The 20260-nt window shown below is 42.6% G+C and overlaps 1 protein-coding gene across 3 annotated transcripts in view; it reads left to right on the top strand.

The window, feature by feature from the left end:
- The window catches only part of spegb (striated muscle enriched protein kinase b), a 112920-nt gene that overhangs the window by 79278 nt on the left and 13382 nt on the right, over window positions 1-20260 (top strand). For all 3 annotated transcript variants that reach the window (XM_061918436.1, XM_061918435.1, XM_061918434.1), the window contains exons 29-36: window positions 1131-1199; window positions 1305-3945; window positions 4044-4193; window positions 4271-4387; window positions 5524-5691; window positions 5771-5893; window positions 7958-8122; window positions 13790-14591. In XM_061918436.1, the coding sequence (XP_061774420.1) occupies window positions 1131-1199; window positions 1305-3945; window positions 4044-4193; window positions 4271-4387; window positions 5524-5691; window positions 5771-5893; window positions 7958-8122; window positions 13790-14591 (4235 nt within the window). The remainder of the gene's footprint in view (window positions 1-1130; window positions 1200-1304; window positions 3946-4043; window positions 4194-4270; window positions 4388-5523; window positions 5692-5770; window positions 5894-7957; window positions 8123-13789; window positions 14592-20260) is intronic.

Below are 20260 nucleotides of genomic sequence, written 5' to 3'. Positions count from 1 at the left end.
CTTAAAACATACGCCAGTTTAAAACATATGCCAGTTTAAAACATACGCTAGCTTAAAACATATGCCAGTTTAAAACATACGCTAGCTTAAAACATATGCCAGTTTAAAACATACGCTTGCTTAAAACATACGCTAGCTTAAAACATACGGCATCTTAAAACATACGCTAGCTTAAAACATAAACCATCGTAAAACATACGCTAGCTTAAAACATACGCCATCGTAAAACATACACTAGCTTAAAACATACACCATCTTAAAACATACGCCAGATTAAAACATATGCCAGTTTAAAACATACGCTAGTTTAAAACATATGCCAGTTTAAAACATACGCTTGCTTAAAACATACGCTAGCTTAAAACATACGCCATCGTAAAACATACGCAGTTTAAAACATATGCAAGTTTACAACATACACCAGCTTAAAACATACGCTAGCTTAAAACATACGCCATCGTAAAACATACGCCAGTTTAAAACATATGCAAGTTTACAACATACACCAGCTTAAAACATACGCTAGCTTAAAACATATGCCAGTTTAAAACATACGCTAGCTTAAAACATATGCCAGTTTAAAACATACGCTTGCTTAAAACATACGCCAGCTTAAAACATACGCTTGCTTAAAACATACGCTAGCTTAAAACATACGCCATCGTAAAACATACGCTAGCTTAAAACATACACCATTTTAAAACATACGCCAGTTTAAAACATATGCCAGTTTAAAACATACGCCAGCTTAAAACATACGCCAGTTTAAAACCTATGCCAGTTTAAAACATATGCCAGTTTAAAACATATGCCAGTTTAAAACATACACTAGCTTAAAACATATACCAGTTTAAAACATACGCTATCTTAAAACATACGCCATCTTAAAACATACGCTATCTTAAAACATACGCCATCTTAAAACATACGCCATCTTAAAACATACGCCAGCTTAAAACATACGCCAGCTTAAAACATACGCCAGTTTAAAACATACGCTAGTTTAAAACATATGCCAACTTAAAACATACGCTAGTTTAAAACATATGCTATCTTAAAACACACGCTATCTTAAAACATACGCCATACACAAGATATTTTTGTCAATTCATTGGTGTTTTTCTGTACAGACCCTTAGCCAGGGGGCAGCTATAAATACAGAGGCAATGAAGAAGTTCGTATCTCGCAGAAGATGGCAGGTAATGAATAAGTACTAATTACACAATATTAAACACAATGGTCCAAGATTTGTAGAAAATGTTAAACCAAATGTAAGTTGTTTTTATTTGTGTTTGTTTTTTCAGCGTTCAATTATCAGCTACAAATCTAAAATGGTCATGAGGTCCATTCCTGAGCTACTGAATGATTCCTCAAGTCATATCTCCATTGCCGTTCCCAGGCACCTCAAAGAAGCTTCACCTTTACCTTCATCATCCTCAGATTCTGATGAAGATATTGATGAACTTCCCTTCATTCCAATGCCACTTAATATGGAATTTTCTGGATCAAGGATGTCACTTAATGACATCCAAACCAACGAGAAGGACTCAGGGAAGCAGAATGGATCCAATAGATGGTCAACTACTCCAGAGACAATGAAACACGACATGAGTGAAACTGACAAAGAAAGTCCTGAATTGACGGGTAAAAGTGGCCAGCGGGAAGGAACGTTCAAAGATGATAATATGGACTTGTCGGAAGAAGAATCACCTGCGGACTTGCCTCTAAAATCTCTTAAAAGAAAGCCTCTAAAAAGAGGTTCAAGCATGGAGTCAGACAAACCTGAGGGTGGACGAAAAAAAGGAGAGCTAAGACGAGGAAGCTCAGCTGACAGCGCTTTGCTACTTCGGATAACACCAGAGGAAGGAGGTACAGAGGGAAGCCAAGAGGGTGGAAAAAAAGTTCTCAAGAAAGCAGTCTCCATGGAACTACCAAAGCGGAGCACCAGTCCAGGAACTGCAAATATGAGTAAAGAAGATTATGCCCTCAAGCTGGAGCTTATGAGGCAACGATTGCTCCGTGGAGGTTCTGTGGACAAAAAGATGAGCGGACTGCGAGGTCCTCTTTTAGAAACACTAGGAATGGGTAATGAAAAATGTACACTACCCTCAGATCGCTATTCCCGCACCAACCGACTGGGACCGGCTTCACTGACTAGAGCAGCATCCAGTGATTTGCAAAAGGATGATATTTCAAAGCCTAAAGTTTTGAACAAAAGTGCTTCCTTTAGTCAAGGAGATTCAGAACCAATAGCTTTACACAGGAGATCGGGCGCTCCTCTTGAGATTCCTGTGGCGCTGGTTGAAGAGCGAAGACTCAAGGAAGCTATATCAATGTCAGCTCTTACTGAGCAATTCAAACTTGACTCCCGCCCAGTGACCCCACGAGAGCCTTCACCAAATACGCCAACGCCAGATTTTATTGGACAGAAGAGTCCTATCAAAACTGAAAGTAAGGACTCATTATTGGAGAAAGAGATAAAACCGGATACAACTGAAAAGTTGGACAGGGCGAATAAAGATATTGGTAATGTTGATGAGAGGTCAAGCACCAGCGGCTTCTCTGAGAAGGACATGAGCATATCAGAGGATTTAGTGAATGAATCAGAGTACGTAGGCAACACAAGTCCTTCACCATTTGTAGTGGTCCAAAGCACTGAACTCAAGGAAAAACAAGAAGAAGTTAAGCCAAAAGAACAAAAGGAAAAAGAACAGATTGTGAAAGAATATGAAAAAGGAATTTCCAGTGTGGCTTCGTCAAAAGTACCGGAAGAAAAGTTAAATGAAATAATGCCTGAGATTATTACTACCTCGAACTCAGTTACCACGAGACCAACACAAGAATCCTCTGAAACCACAACAAAAGTTTCACCCTATTCAACACCTTCAGTAACTTCGCCCGTCGTTCTGCCAGATGGAAGGACTTCTGCTTATGCGAGTATTATGCAGACAATCATGGTCCCTTCAATTCAGCCACTCACTGACATACCACTCAGTCCATCCACTCCTGTTGTTGTTCCTAAAACCACATTGTCTTCTGTATCAACATCTCCTACTGTACCTGGTCCACACAAACCACACATTGTGTCAACTACTGAGCATGCAGCTGTTTACTCCCGGGTGGCCTCACCAGAAACGATAACGAAAGATCCTAGCCCACCAAAGACTACAAGTCAATCAGCTGTAGGAATGGATGTAGAGGACATTACCTCGGAAGAGATATTTGAGGCCCGCTTCAAAAAACGTGAGTCTTCCCTGACAAGAAGTTTAAAATTTTTGACTCGATCAAAGAATGAGGGAAACTCCCAGATAACGCCACCAGACGCTACAGAGTCAGGTGAGGTCATATACAGACCTGGTCCATTGGGTGCACCACTGGAATTTTCACCAAGGAAACTGGAGGAGAAGTCCAAGTCAGTTCAGGACCTCCGTGAAGCTCAAAAGGACCAAGGTTTTATGCGGAGGCTATCAATGCGGCTAAAGAGAACTCCATCAACTGAGCGCAAAGGAGGAGAGACCAAAGAAGAAGATTTAGGGCCCTCAAGACGTAGGCTATCTTGGACACTTGGACGAAGAGGATCACAAGACAAGAAGGAAGTGGAGATGACGCGCCTGGATGGTGGAAGTAATTTCTCTCTTCAAAAAGAGGAAAAGGAGCCAAAAAAGCCAAACGAATCTCCGGTCTTAACAATGCGTAGGAAGATCGAGTCGACAGTGGCCGGCATCTCAACCAGAATTCGCAGCTACTCTGAGGAAAGAAAGTCATCAGAAGAGAAGGAGCCAAAGAAGACACCGATTCTTTCCATACTTCGTCGGGCAACATCAGAGAACCGTGGAATGAAGGGCACTAATGTTCAGAGGAACCAGCTCGCATCCCAGGCCACTAATGGGGCTTCAACTGAATCATTGGACTCCATGTCGAGTTTAAAGTCAGACACATCAAAGGGTATGCAGCAGTCACTTTTTTCCCTATAAATCCAGGATTTTGTTACAGTATGTTAGGGTAGTTATACTAAGATTAAAGAGGATTTTTTTCTTGAATAGGCATTGAAGGGGAGGGAAGATCTCGCTGGGATCGATGGGGTCTGACCAGAGGGAGACGATCCAAGACTGTTTCACAACCTGATATTCCAACAGCCATCTCCAGAGAAGCAAGTTCTATACCATCACGTCAGTACTCTAGACTGGCTTCTGGTATGTCCGTATCGATATAAGTGTTTTACTCCAAACAATATGAAGAATAATCAGCATGTTGAATCCCGGCTCTGCAGATTTCCCACCGGTTTTCCACATCAAGCTAAGAGATCACATCCTGCTCGAGGGTGATCCAGTCACACTCAGTTGTTTGCCTGCAGGGAGCCCACACCCACACATCACCTGGATGAAAGGTATCATTACGAACGGAATTGTATTACATACCTTCACCCTCATTATTTGCTGGAGAATACAGAGACACAACTATGATGGCATTCATCTTGCTAGAACACATTTACGGATAAATAGTGCAAAAAAGTGTCCAAAGGATTTTAGCTATCTCAATATCAACCATTTGGTGACTGCAGGATTAGGTCTCTGCTTTTTGCAGATGATGTTGGTCCTGATGGCTTCATCTGGCCGGGATCTTCAGCTCTCACTGGATCGGTTCGCAGCCGAGTGTGAAGCGACCGGAATGAGAATCAGCACCTCCTAGTCCGAGTCCATGGTTCTCGCCCGGAAAAGGGTGGAGTGCCTTCTCCGGGTGGGGGAGGAGACCCTGCCCCAAGTGGAGGAGTTCAAGTACCTAGGAGTCTTGTTCACGAGTGGGGGAAGAGTGGATCGTGAGATCGACAGGCGGATCGGTGCGGCGTCTTCAGTAATGCGGACGTTGTATCGATCCGTTGTGGTGAAGAAGGAGCTGAGCCGGAAGGCAAAGCTCTCAATTTACCGGTCGATCTACGTTCCCATCCTCACCTATGGTCATGAGCTTTGGGTCATGACCGAAAGGATAAGATCACGGGTACAAGCGGCCGAAATGAGTTTCCTCCGCCGGATGGCGGGGCTCTCCCTTAGAGATAGGGGGAGAAGCTCTGCCGTCCGGGAGGAGCTCAACGTAAAGCCGCTGCTCCTCCACATCGAGAGGAGCCAGATGAGGTGGTTCGGGCATCTGGTCAGGATGCCACCCGAACGCCTCCCTATGGAGGTGTTTAGGGCACGTCCAGCTGGTAGGAGGCCACGGGGAAGACCCAGGACACGTTGGGAAGACTATGTCTCCCGGCTGGCCTGGGAACGCCTCGGGATCCCCCGGGAAGAGCTAGACGAAGTGGCTGGAGATAGGGAAGTCTGGGCTTCCCTGCTTAGGCTGCTGCCCCCGCGACCCGACCTCGGATAAGCGGAAGATGATGGATGGATGGATGGAATATCAACCATAATTCTATAGTTGTATGACTTTACCTTGTATGCAATTGGCGTTAAATAATTGCATTTCCCCCACAATAATGGTAGTTACAGTAATACCTACGCATTGCACCTGTGCCTTTTTCTTCAGATAAGAAACCAGTGGAGATAGACGACAGGATGAACATGATTGCCTGCCCTGATGGCCGACAGCTTCTCATGATCATGCAGACCACCAAAAAGGATGCGGGGGTCTACGAATGTGTTGCAACCAATCCCATCGCCTCTGTTTCTAGCTCTTGCACGATCTCACTCGCACGTAAGACCATACATTATTTATATATTTGTTTTCATGTCGGTATGCGTATCACACACATTTACATTATCATTTAATGAAGGGCTGCCAAACCAACCCGGAACGCCCGAGATTCCTCAAAAGTACAACAACACAGCTTTGGTGCTGTGGAGACCCTCTGACACTATCGCACCTTGCACATATTCTCTGGAGAGAAAAGCAGAGGGTGAGTATTTAAAACATGTGCTCCTTTAAAACGAAGATTAAGCCACGAACGTGAGTTATATCTTAGAACACGGGTCGGGAACCTTTTTGGCTGAGAGAGCCATGAAAGCCAAATATTTTAAAAACGTATTTCCGTGAGAGCCATATTATATTTTGGTAATACTTTGATACAGGGAACATATTCACCATTAATCAGTTGCTTATTAACATGCAAACTTGTAACATATTGGCTCTTAATTAGTCATTTTTAAGTACTTATTAATGCCTTGTTCTGCATGGCCTTATTTTACAAGCAGTAAGCCATTAACTAAGAGTCTTCCCTCAATAACCTCCGAATGATTGCTTATTAGTAACCCTAACCCTTATATGGTCCCTTAGTGTCCAAATAACTCAGAATTAAGTCTTTGTTACTTAGAATATGTTCCCCATACTAAAGTGTTACCAATATTTTTCAACACTGAATACAACTAAATGTGCTCATTTTTAAGTTAGACTAACAATTTTAGAGTATAATAAGTCTCTTATTCTTTTTAATAACATTGTTATTCTGAAGCTAACAAATAATAAATAAAATACTTCTTACCATAAATGCGACTTCTTGGATGGCCGGAATAAAATGCATGAGAATGTTTTTAATTTTGAACGTTATTTTTAAACCCTGTGATTACCAGCGGAATCATTAATTACTTATCGTGTTAAGCAATGTCAGTTAGGATTTATCTGGGAGCCAGATGCAGTCATCAAAAGAGCCACATCTGGCTCTAGAGCCGCAGGTTCCCAACCCCTGTCTTAGAACAAAAAAGTATTTAGTCAGCCACCGATTGTGCAAGTTCTCCCACTTAAAATAATGACAGAGGTCTGTAATGTTCATCATAGGTACACTTCAACTGTGAGAGACGGAATGTGAAAAAAAAATATCCAGGAATTCACATTGTAGGAATTTTAAAGAATTTATTTGTAAATTATGGTGGAAAATAAGTATTTGGTCAACCATTCAAAGCTCTCACTGACGGAAGGAGGTTTTACTTGGCCCCATTCTTTCTTTCCTTAACACGGATCAACCGTCCTGTCCCCTTAGCAGAAAAACAGCCCCAAAGCATGATGTTTCCACCCCCATGCTTCACAGTAGGTATGGTGTTCTTGGGATGCAACTCAGTATTCTTCTTCCTCTAAACAAGACAAGTTGAGTTTAAACCAAAAAGTTCTATTTTGGTTTCATCTGACCACATGATATTCTCCCAATCCTCTGCTGTATCATCCATGTATTCATTTTGGTATAAACTCAATTTGTCGTGTTTGGAGGAAGAAGAATACTGAGTTGCATCCCAAGAACACCATACCTACTGTGAAGCATGGGGGTGGAAACATCATGTTTTGGGGCTTTTTTTCTACTAATTGGACTGGACGATTGATCCGTGTTAAGGAAAGAATGAATGGGGCCATGTATCGTGAGATTTTGAGCCACAACCTCCTTCCATCAGTGAGAGCTTTGAATGGTTGACCAAATACTTATTTTCCACCATAATTTACAAATAAATCCTTTAAAATTCAGACAATTTTTTTTCACATTCTGTCTCTCACAGTTGAAGTGTACCTATGATGAAAATTACAGACCTGTGTCATCATTTTAAGTGGGAGAATTTGCACAATCCTAAATACTTTTTTGCCCCACTGTATTTGCAGGGATTACTATTGTATTGTATGTGATGTACTGTAGCTTGTGACCAAACATGAATTTGAAGGGTGCTTTGCATAAATAGATCAGAGAAAGCAGATATTGACAATTTCTAGATACAATGAACTGCTTTGATTGCTGATATGATGTGATATATTGCCAGTTGTTACCTGTGGATACGGATTTTAATAAAAAAAAAAACAGGAGCGATTGCAGAAAACAATTTTCCAGCTGGCGAGGCAAATATGAATATAATGAGCAATTTTGCAAGCCCGATCCACAATTTGGAAAATGTCTAATCCTATTTGCATTCATGTTTTTTGAAAACCCCACGGAGTTTGTTGTTTTATAGCATCATGAATATGTATTCATGTCTGTTTTTTCCTGCAGGAGAGACAAACTTCTTGATCGTGGCGACAGGGGTGGCCGACTGTTACTACAATGTGGTGGATTTGCCAGCAGGGGGCCTCTTCAGATTTAGGGTGGCTTGTGTTAATAAGGCCGGTCAAGGCCCGTACAGCAACCTCTCTGAAGTAGTTCGCCTGGATGCATCAGGTATAGACCGTAGAAATAAGTATGCTACAGCATGCATTAAGTGCACTACATGATGGTAAATTTAGATTCTCCCCAAAAAATAAATTAATGACTATTTTACAGTATATGCCGTAAAATTACGAATTAAGGTATTTTTTCTGTGTGATTTTCAAAGTGTGCTTTGTGGACTTGGAGAAGGCATTCGACTGTGTCCCTCGGGAAGTCCTGTGGGGAGTGCTCAGAGAGTATGGGGTATCGGACTGTCTTATTGTGGCGGTCCGCTCCCTGTACGATCAGTGCCAGAGGTTGGTCCGCATTGCCGGCAGTAAGTCGAACACGTTTCCAGTGAGGGTTGGACTCCGCCAAGGCTGTCCTTTGTCACCGATTCTGTTCATAACTTTTATGGACAGAATTTCTAGCCGCAGTCAAGGCGTTGAGGGGTTCCGGTTTGGTGGCCGCAGGATTAGGTCTCTGCTTTTTGCAGATGATGTGGTCCTGATGGCTTCATCTGACCGGGATCTTCAGCTCTCACTGGATCGGTTCGCAGCCGAGTGTGAAGCGACCGGAATGAGAATCAGCACCTCCAAGTCCTAGTCCATGGTTCTCGCCCGGAAAAGGGTGGAATGCCATCTCCGGGTTGGGGAGGAGCCCCTACCCCAAGTGGAGGAGTTCAAGTACCTAGGAGTCTTGTTCACGAGTGGGGGAAGAGTGGATCGTGAGATCGACCGGCGGATCGGTGCGACGTCTTCAGTAATGCGGACGTTGTATGGATCTGTTGTGGTGAAGAAGGAGCTGAGCCGGAAGGCAAAGCTCTCAATTTACCGGTCGATCTACATTCCCATCCTCACCTGTGGTCATGAGCTTTGGGTCATGACCGAAAGGATAAGATCACGGGTACAAGCGGCCCAAATGGGTTTCCTCCGCCGTGTGGCGGGGCTCTCCCTTAGAGATAGGGTGAGAAGCTCTGCCATCCAGGAGGAGCTCAAAGTAAAGCCGCTGCTCCTCCACATCGAGAGGAGCCAGATGAGGTGGTTCGGGCATCTGGTCAGGATGCCACCCGAACGCCTCCCTAGGGAGGTGTTTAGGGCACGTCCAACCGGTAGGAGGCCACGGGGAAGACCCAGGACACGTTGGGAAGACTATGTCTCCCGGCTGGCCTGGGAACGCCTCGGGATCCCCCGGGAAGAGCTGGACGAAGTGGCTGGGGAAAGGGAAGTCTGGGTTTCCCTGCTTAGGCTGTTGCCCCCGCGACCCTACCTCGGATAAGCGGAAAAAGATGGATAGATGGATGGATTTTCAAAGTTAAGTTTTCCTAAAAAAGAAAAGTAAAGGAACAATTTGATAAATAAAGCTGTAAGTAAGGCATTATTTTGCAGCACTATTTGGTAGTCTAACATTGTCATATGTTTCTAAACTGTTAATCTGTAGACACGTTATTTTGTGTTTCGGATGCTAAATGCTGAATGCTAATTGCTTGTATTGGCTGCAGTGAAATACACTATGTAAGCTCAACGTTCCTGTCAACATATTATTTACTTTATACTAGTGCTGTCAAACAATGTTCTTTTTTAATCTGATAAATGACACTTTTTTATTCTCATAATGGGCTGTCAAAGGTTTTTTTTTTTTTAAATCAGATTACATTTTGGAATTTGGATAAATCAAAAGAGATTACTCAAATTTGCTCGAGAAAAGATCCCAGTATTTGTACACAAATATTATTTTATCGTCAGGATGTCATCCAGGAACATTTTTAAACATTTTACTTGAATGCATGTCGTTTATTTGCACAAAACCTGCTAACAGTTCTATCTAAAGTTCTTTCAAGCTGTATTTTGGAGTGAAATTTGCCAGCGATCACACCAGTCGGAGTCTCCTCACTAATTTTCTTACTAACTTATACTTTGATTAATGACCATATAGCCGTTATACGGCCAAAATAAAATGCATAATTAACTTAAGTCTGTTAATGATTAGTCCAATAACTTTTGTGATTAATCACATGAGTTAACTCATGCATTTAGATTTATCGCATTAATCACAGTAAATTACTTTTGTGCATAAATTAAGTTAATTTTAAAAAAAGACCCTGGTATTTTGACACAAATGCAATTGTACTGTTAGAAAAATATACTTATTACTTGATTGCACATAATTTATTTGTCCAAAACTTTCTAACAGCTTGCTCTAAGGTATATTTTGAAAAATTAACTATGCACACCAGTCGGAGTCTCATTACACATTTTTTTTACTGAAGTATACATTGATCACTGACCATATATCGGTTAAAGTAAAAGAGCTTGCACGGTCAAAATAAAATGCACGATTAACCTAAGCATGTTCATGATTAATGCAATAATTTTTGTGATTAATCACAAGTTAACACGTAAATTTTGGATTCATAATGTTGATATATCGCGATTAATCCCAGTTATTGATGCACATTTGTGCATGAATTAAGTACATTTTTTAAAAGAACCCGGTATTTTGACACAAATGCAATTGTACTGTCAGAAAATCATACTTTTTACTTGATTTCACATCATTTATTTGTTCAAAACTTGCCAACAGCTTGATTAAAATTATATTTTGAAAAACAAACTATGCCAGCGAGCACACCTGTCAGAGTCTCATTACTATTTTTTTTTTTTTTTTACTGACGTATACATGCATGGATCACTGACCATATAGCGGTTAAAGTAAAAGAGCTTGCACGGTTAAAATAAAATGCACGATTAACCTAAGTATGTTCATGATTAATGCGATAATTTTTGTGATTAATCACAAGTTAACGCGTGAATTTTGGCAGCCATAATGTTGATTTATCGCGATTAATCCCAGTTATTGATGCACATTTGTGCATAATTAAGTACATTTTTTAAAAGAACCCGGTATTTTCACACAAATGCAATAATAGTATCAGAAAATCATACTTTTTACTTGATTTTACATAATTTATTTGTTCAAAACTTGCTAACAGCTTCATTTAAATTATATTTTGAAAAACAAACTATACCAGCGAGCACACCTGTCAGAATCCCATTACTATTTTTTTTTTTTTTTACTGACGTATACATGCATGGATCACTGACCATATAGCGGTTAAAGTAAAAGAGCTTGCACGGTCAAAATAAAATGCATGATGAACCTAAGTATGTTCATGATTAATGCGATAATTTTTGTGATTAATCACAAGTTAAGGCGTTAATTTTGGCAGCCATAATGTTGATTTATCGCGATTAATCCCAGTTATTGATGCACATTTGTGCATAAATTAAGTACATTTTTTAAAAGAACACGGTATTTTGACACAAAGGCAATTGTACTGTCAGAAAATCATACTTTTTACTTGATTTCACATAATTTATTTGTTCAAAACTTGCTAACAGCTTGATTAAAATTATATTTTGAAAAACGAACTATGCCAGCGAGCACACCTGTCAGAGTCCCATTACTATTTTTTTTTTTTTTTTTTACTGACGTATACATGCATGGATCACTGACCATATAGCGGTTAAAGTAAAAGAGCTTGCACGGTTAAAATAAAATGCACGATTAACCTAAGTATGTTCATGATTAATGCGATAATTTTTGTGATTAATCACAAGTTAACACGTTAATTTTGGCAGCCATAATGTTGATTCATCGCGATTAATCCCCGTTATTGATGCACGTTTGTGCATTAATTAAGTACATTTTTTAAAAGACATCGGTATTTTGACACAATGCAATTTTACTGTCAGAAAATCATACTTTTTACTTGATTGCACATAATTTGTTTGTTCAAAACTTGCTAAAAATGTGATCTAAAGTATATTTTGAAAAACAAACTAAAAGCGAGCACACATGTCAGTCTCCTCACTCATTTTTGTATTGACGGATGCATTGACCTGATCACTGACTGTAAAGCAGGGAAGGTAAAAGAGCTTGTACGGTCAAAATAAAATGCATGATTAATGCGGTAATTTTTGTGACTAATCATATGAGATAACTCATTAATTTTGACAGCCATAATTTGGATTTATTGCGATTAATCACAGTAAATTAACTAAGTGCATAACTGAAATTATTATTTTTTTAAAGACCCTGGTATTTTTACACAAATGCTATTTTACTGTCAGAAAATCATAATTTTTACTTAATCGTACAGCATTTGTTTAAAACTTGCAAACAGTTGGATCTAAAGTATCTTTTGAAACACAATCTATGTCAGCAAGCACACAAATCAGAGTCTCCTAATCAATCTTTGTACTGACAGATGCATTGACCTGATCAACATGCTACGGCTTTCAGGTAAACAGGTAAACGAGCAGGTTTAAAAAAAAAAAACACAAAAAAAACGCATCATTAATCTGCGTTTAAACATGACTAATGTGATAATTTTTTTATATAATTAATCGCATTGGCTAACACGTTAACTTTGGCAGCTCTAAGTAATATGCTGCCATAATTGTTTCTTATCCATGTCATAGATCAGGGGTCGGGAACCTTTTTGTCTGAGAGAGCCAAGAAAGCCAAATATTTTAAAATGTATTTCCGTGAGAGCCGTATAATAGTTTTAACACTGAATACAACTGTCAGGTTCAAACACTGATGACATTTATTAAACAGACAAGAAGCAAGGAATTAAACAGAGACAGGATTCAATTTAGCTCAATGAGGAGAAACGCGTAGACCTGTACTCTTGTACAGTGTTGTCCCACACTCTGACAAGAGAATTCTATGCCTATTCTTTTATTTGGACTTTCTCTGATTACAACAAATATTTAAAAATGTATTTCCGTGAGAGCCGTATAATAGTTTTAACACTGAATACAACTGCCAGGTTCAAACACTGATGACATCTATTAAACAGACAGGAAGCAAGGAATTAAACAGAGACAGGATTCAATTTAGCTCAATGAGGAGAAACGCGTAGACCTGTACTCTTGTACAGTGTCGTCCCACGCTCTGACAAGAGAATTCTATGCCTATTCTTTTATTTGGACTTTCTCTGATTACAACAACTAAATGCGTGCATCTTTTATTCTCTTTAACAACGTTGTTATTCTGAAGGTAACCAATAATAAATAAAATACTTTTGATCATTAATGTGACTTCTTAAACAGGTGCGATAGAAACGGATGGATGGATTAAAATGCATGAACGTTATTTTTAACACTGTGATCACCAACGGAATTATTAATTACTGTTAAGTAACGTCAGCTGAGATTTATTTGAGAGCCAGATTTGGTCATCAAAAGAGCCACATTAGGGACGGCGTGGCGCAGTGGTAGAGTGGCTGTGCGGAACCCGAGGGTCCCTGGTTCAATCCCCACCTAGTACCGACCTCGTCACGTCCGTTGTATCCTTGAGCAAGACACTTCACCCTTGCTCCTGATGGGTGCTGGTTAGCGCCTTGCATGGCAGCTCCCTCCATCAGTGTGTGAATGTGTGTGTGAATGGGTAAATGTGGAAGTAGTGTCAAAGCGCTTTGAGTACCTTGAAGGTAGAAAAGCGCTATACAAGTACAACCCATTTATCATTTATCTGGCTCGAGAGGCCATAGGTTCCCTACCCCTGTCATAGATGGTACTTTTTATAATGTTATTATTGTATTGAACATATTGTTTGGACTAATCAGGTTTGATTTGCGTTCAACCACATGCTTTTCTTGACATATTCGCCTTTCTTCTTTTCTTTCATTAGAACCAGCCGAGTCCAGTGCGACCGTAGTTGTCAAGACTGCGGCTGCCTCAGCTCCTCAACCCCCGGCGGTGATAAAGTCATCCATGACGATCCCACCAATGAAACCAGTTCCAAACAAAGCCACGACACAGACGTTTTCCCAACATATCTCTCCCTCCACTCCCGGTCCTGTACCATCGGAAAAATCGGCTTCCCCAAAAATCCCCCAACCAACGAAGCAAGTTGAGTTGAACACTGCAGCTACGACAACCTCGGTTATTTCAGCCCCTTCTAAGCAAGCTCCTGCTCAAGCCAACACAATAGTGCAAACTACAGCAGGCAAAACAAAGTCCATCCTTAGCATCAGTGTTGGCAAACCCCAAACCAAGCTGAATCCCCCACCTGTTGTCCCACCGAAACCTCAGACTCCAAATAAGGCGTTTGTGTCTATCAGCAATAAAGCTCCCTCACCCTCTCCTGTCCCCAGCTCGGGTTCTGTCATGGGAAAACCCATCTCCTCCGTGCCGATGTATGCGCCGGCTGGAAGTACTCACGGCATACAACCTTCCCAATCCACTTCCACGACAACGATCACCATGCCCTCCGCCCCTGCTAGGACTATCTTCCCACCTGTAGTTTTGGTGCAGAGCTTGACACCTGTGGCGCAGGGAGCGGATAGCCGTGGTACCCCGTCTGGACGGGTCACCCCAGCGGGACGGGTAACACCCTCTGGTCGCAGGACGCCGCTTGGCAAGGCTGGAGAGGGACACCTGCGCCAGGGAGTCCCGCAAAAACCCTACACATTCATGGACGAAAAAGCAAGGTACGAAGAGGTTTAGACTTTAACATTGCTGGAATTTGCCACAAGTTGGCAAAGTGATATGTATATGGGGTAGGGGACCTATGGCTCTAGAGCCAGATGTGGTTCTTTTGATGACTGCATCTGGCTCTCAGATAAATCTTAGCTGACATTGCTTAACGCGATAATTATCAATCAATCAATCAATCAATGTTTATTTATATAGCCCCAAATCACAAATGTCTCAAAAGGACTGCACAAATCATTACGACTACAACATCCTCGGAAGAACCCACAAAAGGGCAAGGAAAACTCACACCCAGTGGGCAGGGAGAATTCACATCCAGTGGGACGCCAGTGACAATGCTGACTATGAGAAACCTTGGAGAGGACCTCAGATGTGGGCAACCCCCCCCCCCCCCTCTAGGGGACCGAAAGCAATGGATGTCGAGCGGGTCTAACATGATACTGTGAAAGTTCAATCCATAGTGGCTCCAACACAGCCGCGAGAGTTCAGTTCAAGCGGATCCAAAACAGCAGCGAGAGTCCCGTCCACAGGAGACCATCTCAAGCGGAGGCGGATCAGCAGCGTAGAGATGTCCCCCAACCGATACAGGTGAGCGGTCCATCCTGGGTCCCGACGAGCGGTCCATCCTGGGTCTCGACTCTGGACAGCCAGTACTTCATCCATGGTCATCGGACCGGACACCCTCCACAAGGGAGGGGGGGACATAGGAGAAAGAAAAGAAGCGGCAGATCAACTGGTCTAAAAAGGAGGTCTATTTAAAGGCTAGAGTATACAGATGAGTTTTAAGGTGAGACTTAAATGCTTCTACTGAGGTGGCATCTCGAACTGTTACCGGGAGGGCATTCCAGAGTACTGGAGCCCGAACGGAAAACGCTCTATAGCCCGCAGACTTTTTTTGGGCTCTAGGAATCACTAATAAGCCGGAGTCTTGCCGGGACATATGGTACAATACAATCGGCAAGATAGGCTGGAGCTAGACCGTGTAGTATTTTATACGTAAGTAGTAAAACCTTAAAATCACATCTTAAGTGCACAGGAAGCCAGTGCAGGTGAGCCAGTACAGGCGTAATGTGATCAAACTTTCTTGTTCTTGTCAAAAGTCTAGCAGCCGCATTTTGTACCAACTGTAATCTTTTAATGCTAGACATGGGGAGACCCGAAAATAATACGTTACAGTAATCGAGACGAGACGTAACAAACGCATGGATAATGATCTCGGCGTCTTTAGTGGACAAAATGGAGCGAATTTTAGCGATATTACGGAGATGAAAGAAGGCCGTTTTAGTAACGCTTTTAATGTGTGACTCAAAGGAGAGAGTTGGGTCGAAGATAATACCCAGATTTTTTACAGAGTCACCTTGTTTTATTATTTGGTTGTCAAATGTTAAAGTTGTATTATTAGATAGAGGTCGGTGTCTAGCAGGACCGATAATCAGCATTTCCGTTTTTTTGGCATTAAGTTGCAAAAAGTTAGCGGACATCCATTGTTTAATTTCATTAAGACACGCTTCCAACTGACTACAGTCCGGCGTGTTGGTCAGCTTTAGGAATAATTATGAATAATTCCGCTGGAATTCACAGTGCTAAAAATAACATTCAAAATATAAAACATTCTCATGCATTTAAATCCATCCATCCGTTTCCTACCACGCCTGTTCAAGAAGTCACATTAATGGTAAGAAGTATTTTATGTCATGATGGGGGGGGGTCACAGCTTGCTGCGGGGTCGTTCTCCCAGGAAGCCAGACGGACTACTCGGGACGTGGCATTTAGGTAAAAACATGCCTTAATTTAAACTAAAAAAAGATACAAACAAAAATCGCTCACAGCGGCGGCATAACTTGGGCTAAGGAAGAAAGCTGACGCATGAACAGACTATGAACATAAATCAAACAAAATTTACTTGGCATGGCATGAAGCACGAAACTATGGCAAGGCATGAAACAAGTCAACACAGAGCAAGAAAAGATCACATTGACGCCAGGGCGACTGACTGGCAAAGACAAGCTTAAATACTGCCTCTGATTAGTGCTCGGGAAGCAGGTGAGCTGGCATTTTGTCCACCAGAGACAGGTGGACGAAATGAGTAACCAAGGAAACCAGACAAGGGAGTGGAAAAAAACAGGAACTTAAAGAGTCCAAAAGACAAACAGCACATGGCCAAACAAAAACATGATCAACAGACATGACATTTGATTTATTATTGGTTAGTTTCAGAATAACAATGTTATTAAGAAGAATAAGAAACTTATTGTACTCCAAAAATGTTGGTCTTACTTAAAAATGCACGCATTTAGTTGTATTCAGTGTTAAAAAAATATGATATGGCTCTCACGGAAATACATTTTGAAATATTTGCCTTAATGGCTCTCTCAGCCAAAAAGGTTCCAACCCCTGCTCTTGCCTTTAAATAGACCCCCTTTTTAGTGATCTGGCTGTCCAGAGTCGGGAACCGGGGTGGACCGCTCGCCTATGCATTGGTTGGGGACATCTCTGCGCTGCTTACCCGTCTCCGCTCGGGATGGCCTCCTGCTGGCCCCACTATGGACTGGACTCTCACCATTATGTTAGATCCACTATGGACTGGACTTTCACAATATCATGCCAGACCCACTGCACATCCATTGCACCGGTCTCCCCTAGAGGGGGGTCACCCACATCTGCGGTACTCTCCAAAGTTTCTCATTGTCATATCACTGGGTTGAGTTTTTCTTTGCCTCGATGTTGGCTCTGAACCGAGGACATCGTTGTGGCTTGTGCAGCCCTTTGAGACACTTGTGATTTAGGGCTGTATAAATAAACATTGATTGACGTTGATTGAATTGGTAATCACCAGAAGGATCTGGGTTCAAACATCTTTTCTAGCAACAATTCTAGTGTTGTATATTTGATGGTCGTATGATGGGTTCGATGAGCCAAGGAGACGCCAATGAGGAATCGTCGAATAAAAACCTTTATATGAATCAGCGAGCCTCCGACTGGAGCCGCAGCTCCAGGAGAGCAAGTATGGTCCGGATTACTGGTCTGCTGCCCTCTCGGAACACTGTTCTTAAACACTTTTCACACAAAGACAGTAACTCTTTGTTGTTCTAGCCTTGGTGTTTAGACAACACCTAGTTTGTTGCTTAGCCAGTCAGCCTATTTCCTGTGATCAGTTTGAGTGGGACGATCTCCGACCCCTATTCTCTACCCCTATCTGTGGGGGCTTTCTACCAGATGTTCCTAATGTCTTTATTACATCTCCTGAAATCCAACAGCTGCTGTCCTTTAAGTTCCCCAATGTCCTCGGGGCGAAAGCCACAACTCTCTAGAGCGCTTGTGATGGACATGCACTTTTGACTTTAGTAGAACAATCCTCTAAAGGATTCAGTGACCAAATACGAACACATTCTACTTCCAATCATATAAGAAAATTATCCATCCATCCATCCATCATCTTCCGCTTATCCGAGGTCGGGTCGCGGGGGCAGCAGCCTAAGCAGGGAAGCCCAGACTTCCCTATCTCCAGCCTCTTCGTCTAGCTCTTCCCGGGGGATCCCGAGGCGTTCCCAGGCCAGCCGGGAGACATAGTCTTCCCAACGTGTCCTGGGTCTTCCCCGTGGCCTCCTACCAGCTGGACATGCCCTAAACACATCCCTAGGGAGGCGTTCGGGTGGCATCCTGACCAGATGCCCGAACCACCTCATCTGGCTCCTCTCGATGTGGAGGAGCAGCGGCTTTACGTTGAGCTCCTCCCAGATGGCAGAGCTTCTCACCCTATCTCTAAGGGAGAGCCCCGCCACACGGCGGAGGAAACTCATTTCGGCCGCTTGTACCCGTGATCTTATCCTTTCGGTCATGACCCAAAGCTCATGACCATAGGTGAGGATGGGAACGTAGATCGACCGGTAAATTGAGAGCTTTGCCTTCCGGCTCAGCTCCTTCTTCACCACAACGGATCGATACAACGTCCGCATTACTGAAGACGCCGCACCGATCCGCCTGTTGATCTCACGATCCACTCTTCCCCCACTCGTGAACAAGACTCCTAGGTACTTGAACTCCTCCACTTGGGGCAGGGTCTCCTCCCCAACCCGGAGATGGCACTCCACCCTTTTCCGGCGAGAACCATAAGAAAATTATATAAGGTATAATTTACCTCACTCGGTTATTTGAATAGAAAATAATTCCCTTTCTTGTCATTTTCATCATCAATCAATCAATCAATCAATGTTTATTTATATAGCCCTAAATCACAAGTGTCTCAAAGGGCTCCACAAACCACAACGACATCCTCGGTACAGAGCCCACATAAGGGCAAGGAAAAACTCACCCCAGTGGGACGTCGGCGACAGTGACTATGAGAAACCTTAGAGAGGACCGCATATGTGGGCAACCCCCACCATAGTTAACAACAAAATTAAGTGCCAGCCGTCAGTGCAATACAAAATACTTAAAACACAAATAGTCATTAAAAAAGATTTCAGGTTACCCAATTGCATAGATTTACAAAAGTTCAATATTTCCAGAACAGAAACGTTTGGGAGTGTTCCGTTCCATAATTGCACAGAATTGTAGCAGAATCTAACCAGTTCACAGCAGTAGAAAAAAACAGTTTTTAAGTCTGCTTGTTTTTTTAATTTTAATTGCTTTGTACTGTCGAACTGGTGGCAGCTGTTCAAAAAGTCTGTGACCAGGATGGACCGCTCGCCTGTATCGGTTGGGGACATCTCTACGCTGCTGATCCGCCTCCGCTTGAGATGGTTTCCTGTGGACGGGACTCTCGCTGCTGTCTTGGATCCGCTTGAACTGAACTCTCGCGGCTGTGTTGGAGCCACTATGGATTGAACTCTCACAGTATCATGTTAGACCCGCTCGACATCCATTGCTTTCGGTCCCCTAGAGGGGGGGGGGGGGGGTTGCCCACATCTGAGGTCCTCTCCAAGGTTTCTCATAGTCAGCGTTGTCACTGGCGTCCCACTGGATGTGAATTCTCCCTGCCCACTGGGTGTGAGTTTTCCTTGCCCTTTTGTGGGTTCTTCCGAGGATGTTGTAGTCGTAATGATTTGTGCAGTCCTTTGAGACATTTGTGATTTGGGGCTATATAAATAAACATTGATTGATTGATTGATTGATTGATATGATGTGTCCTTTATTATTTTCACTGCCTTGTTGATGCGGCGCAAACTGTACGGTGGAGGGGCAGCTGGTTATCCTCTGTGCATATTTATTCACCCTGTGTAGTGCTTTCCTCTGTGCTACTGTGCAGTTGGGTACCACACACACCCAGAGACGGTAGGTGAGGATGACCTTGTTAGAACAGCGGTGGAATGCCACCAACCGTTATTTTGCCACGATATCCTCAAGAAGTAATAGAATAGAAAGTACTTTATTGATCCCTGGGGGAAAGTAAAGTCTCTGCAGGGCTTTCTTCAGCTTCTCGGTCATAGGAACCCCTAAGAAACAGACTTCAAGGACCCGCTCCACGCTTACCCCATTTTTGTATAATGGCTGAGTGTCCTGTTTGTGCTTTCTGAAGTCCACATTAAGCTTCTTAGTCTTGGCTGTATTGAGCAGCAAATCATTGTCTTTACACCATGCTGGTATTTGCTCTACCTCGTCCCTGTAGGCGGACTCATCTCCTTTGGTGTCGTCCACACATTTAGACGGAGTTGCTGCGATGAGT

This window comes from Nerophis ophidion, linkage group LG13 (assembly GCF_033978795.1).
Source record: "Nerophis ophidion isolate RoL-2023_Sa linkage group LG13, RoL_Noph_v1.0, whole genome shotgun sequence".
In the NCBI taxonomy this organism is placed as follows: Eukaryota; Metazoa; Chordata; class Actinopteri; order Syngnathiformes; family Syngnathidae; genus Nerophis; species Nerophis ophidion.
Note: the sequence above shows the minus strand (reverse complement) of the source record. Positions and strands in the feature narration are given on the sequence as shown.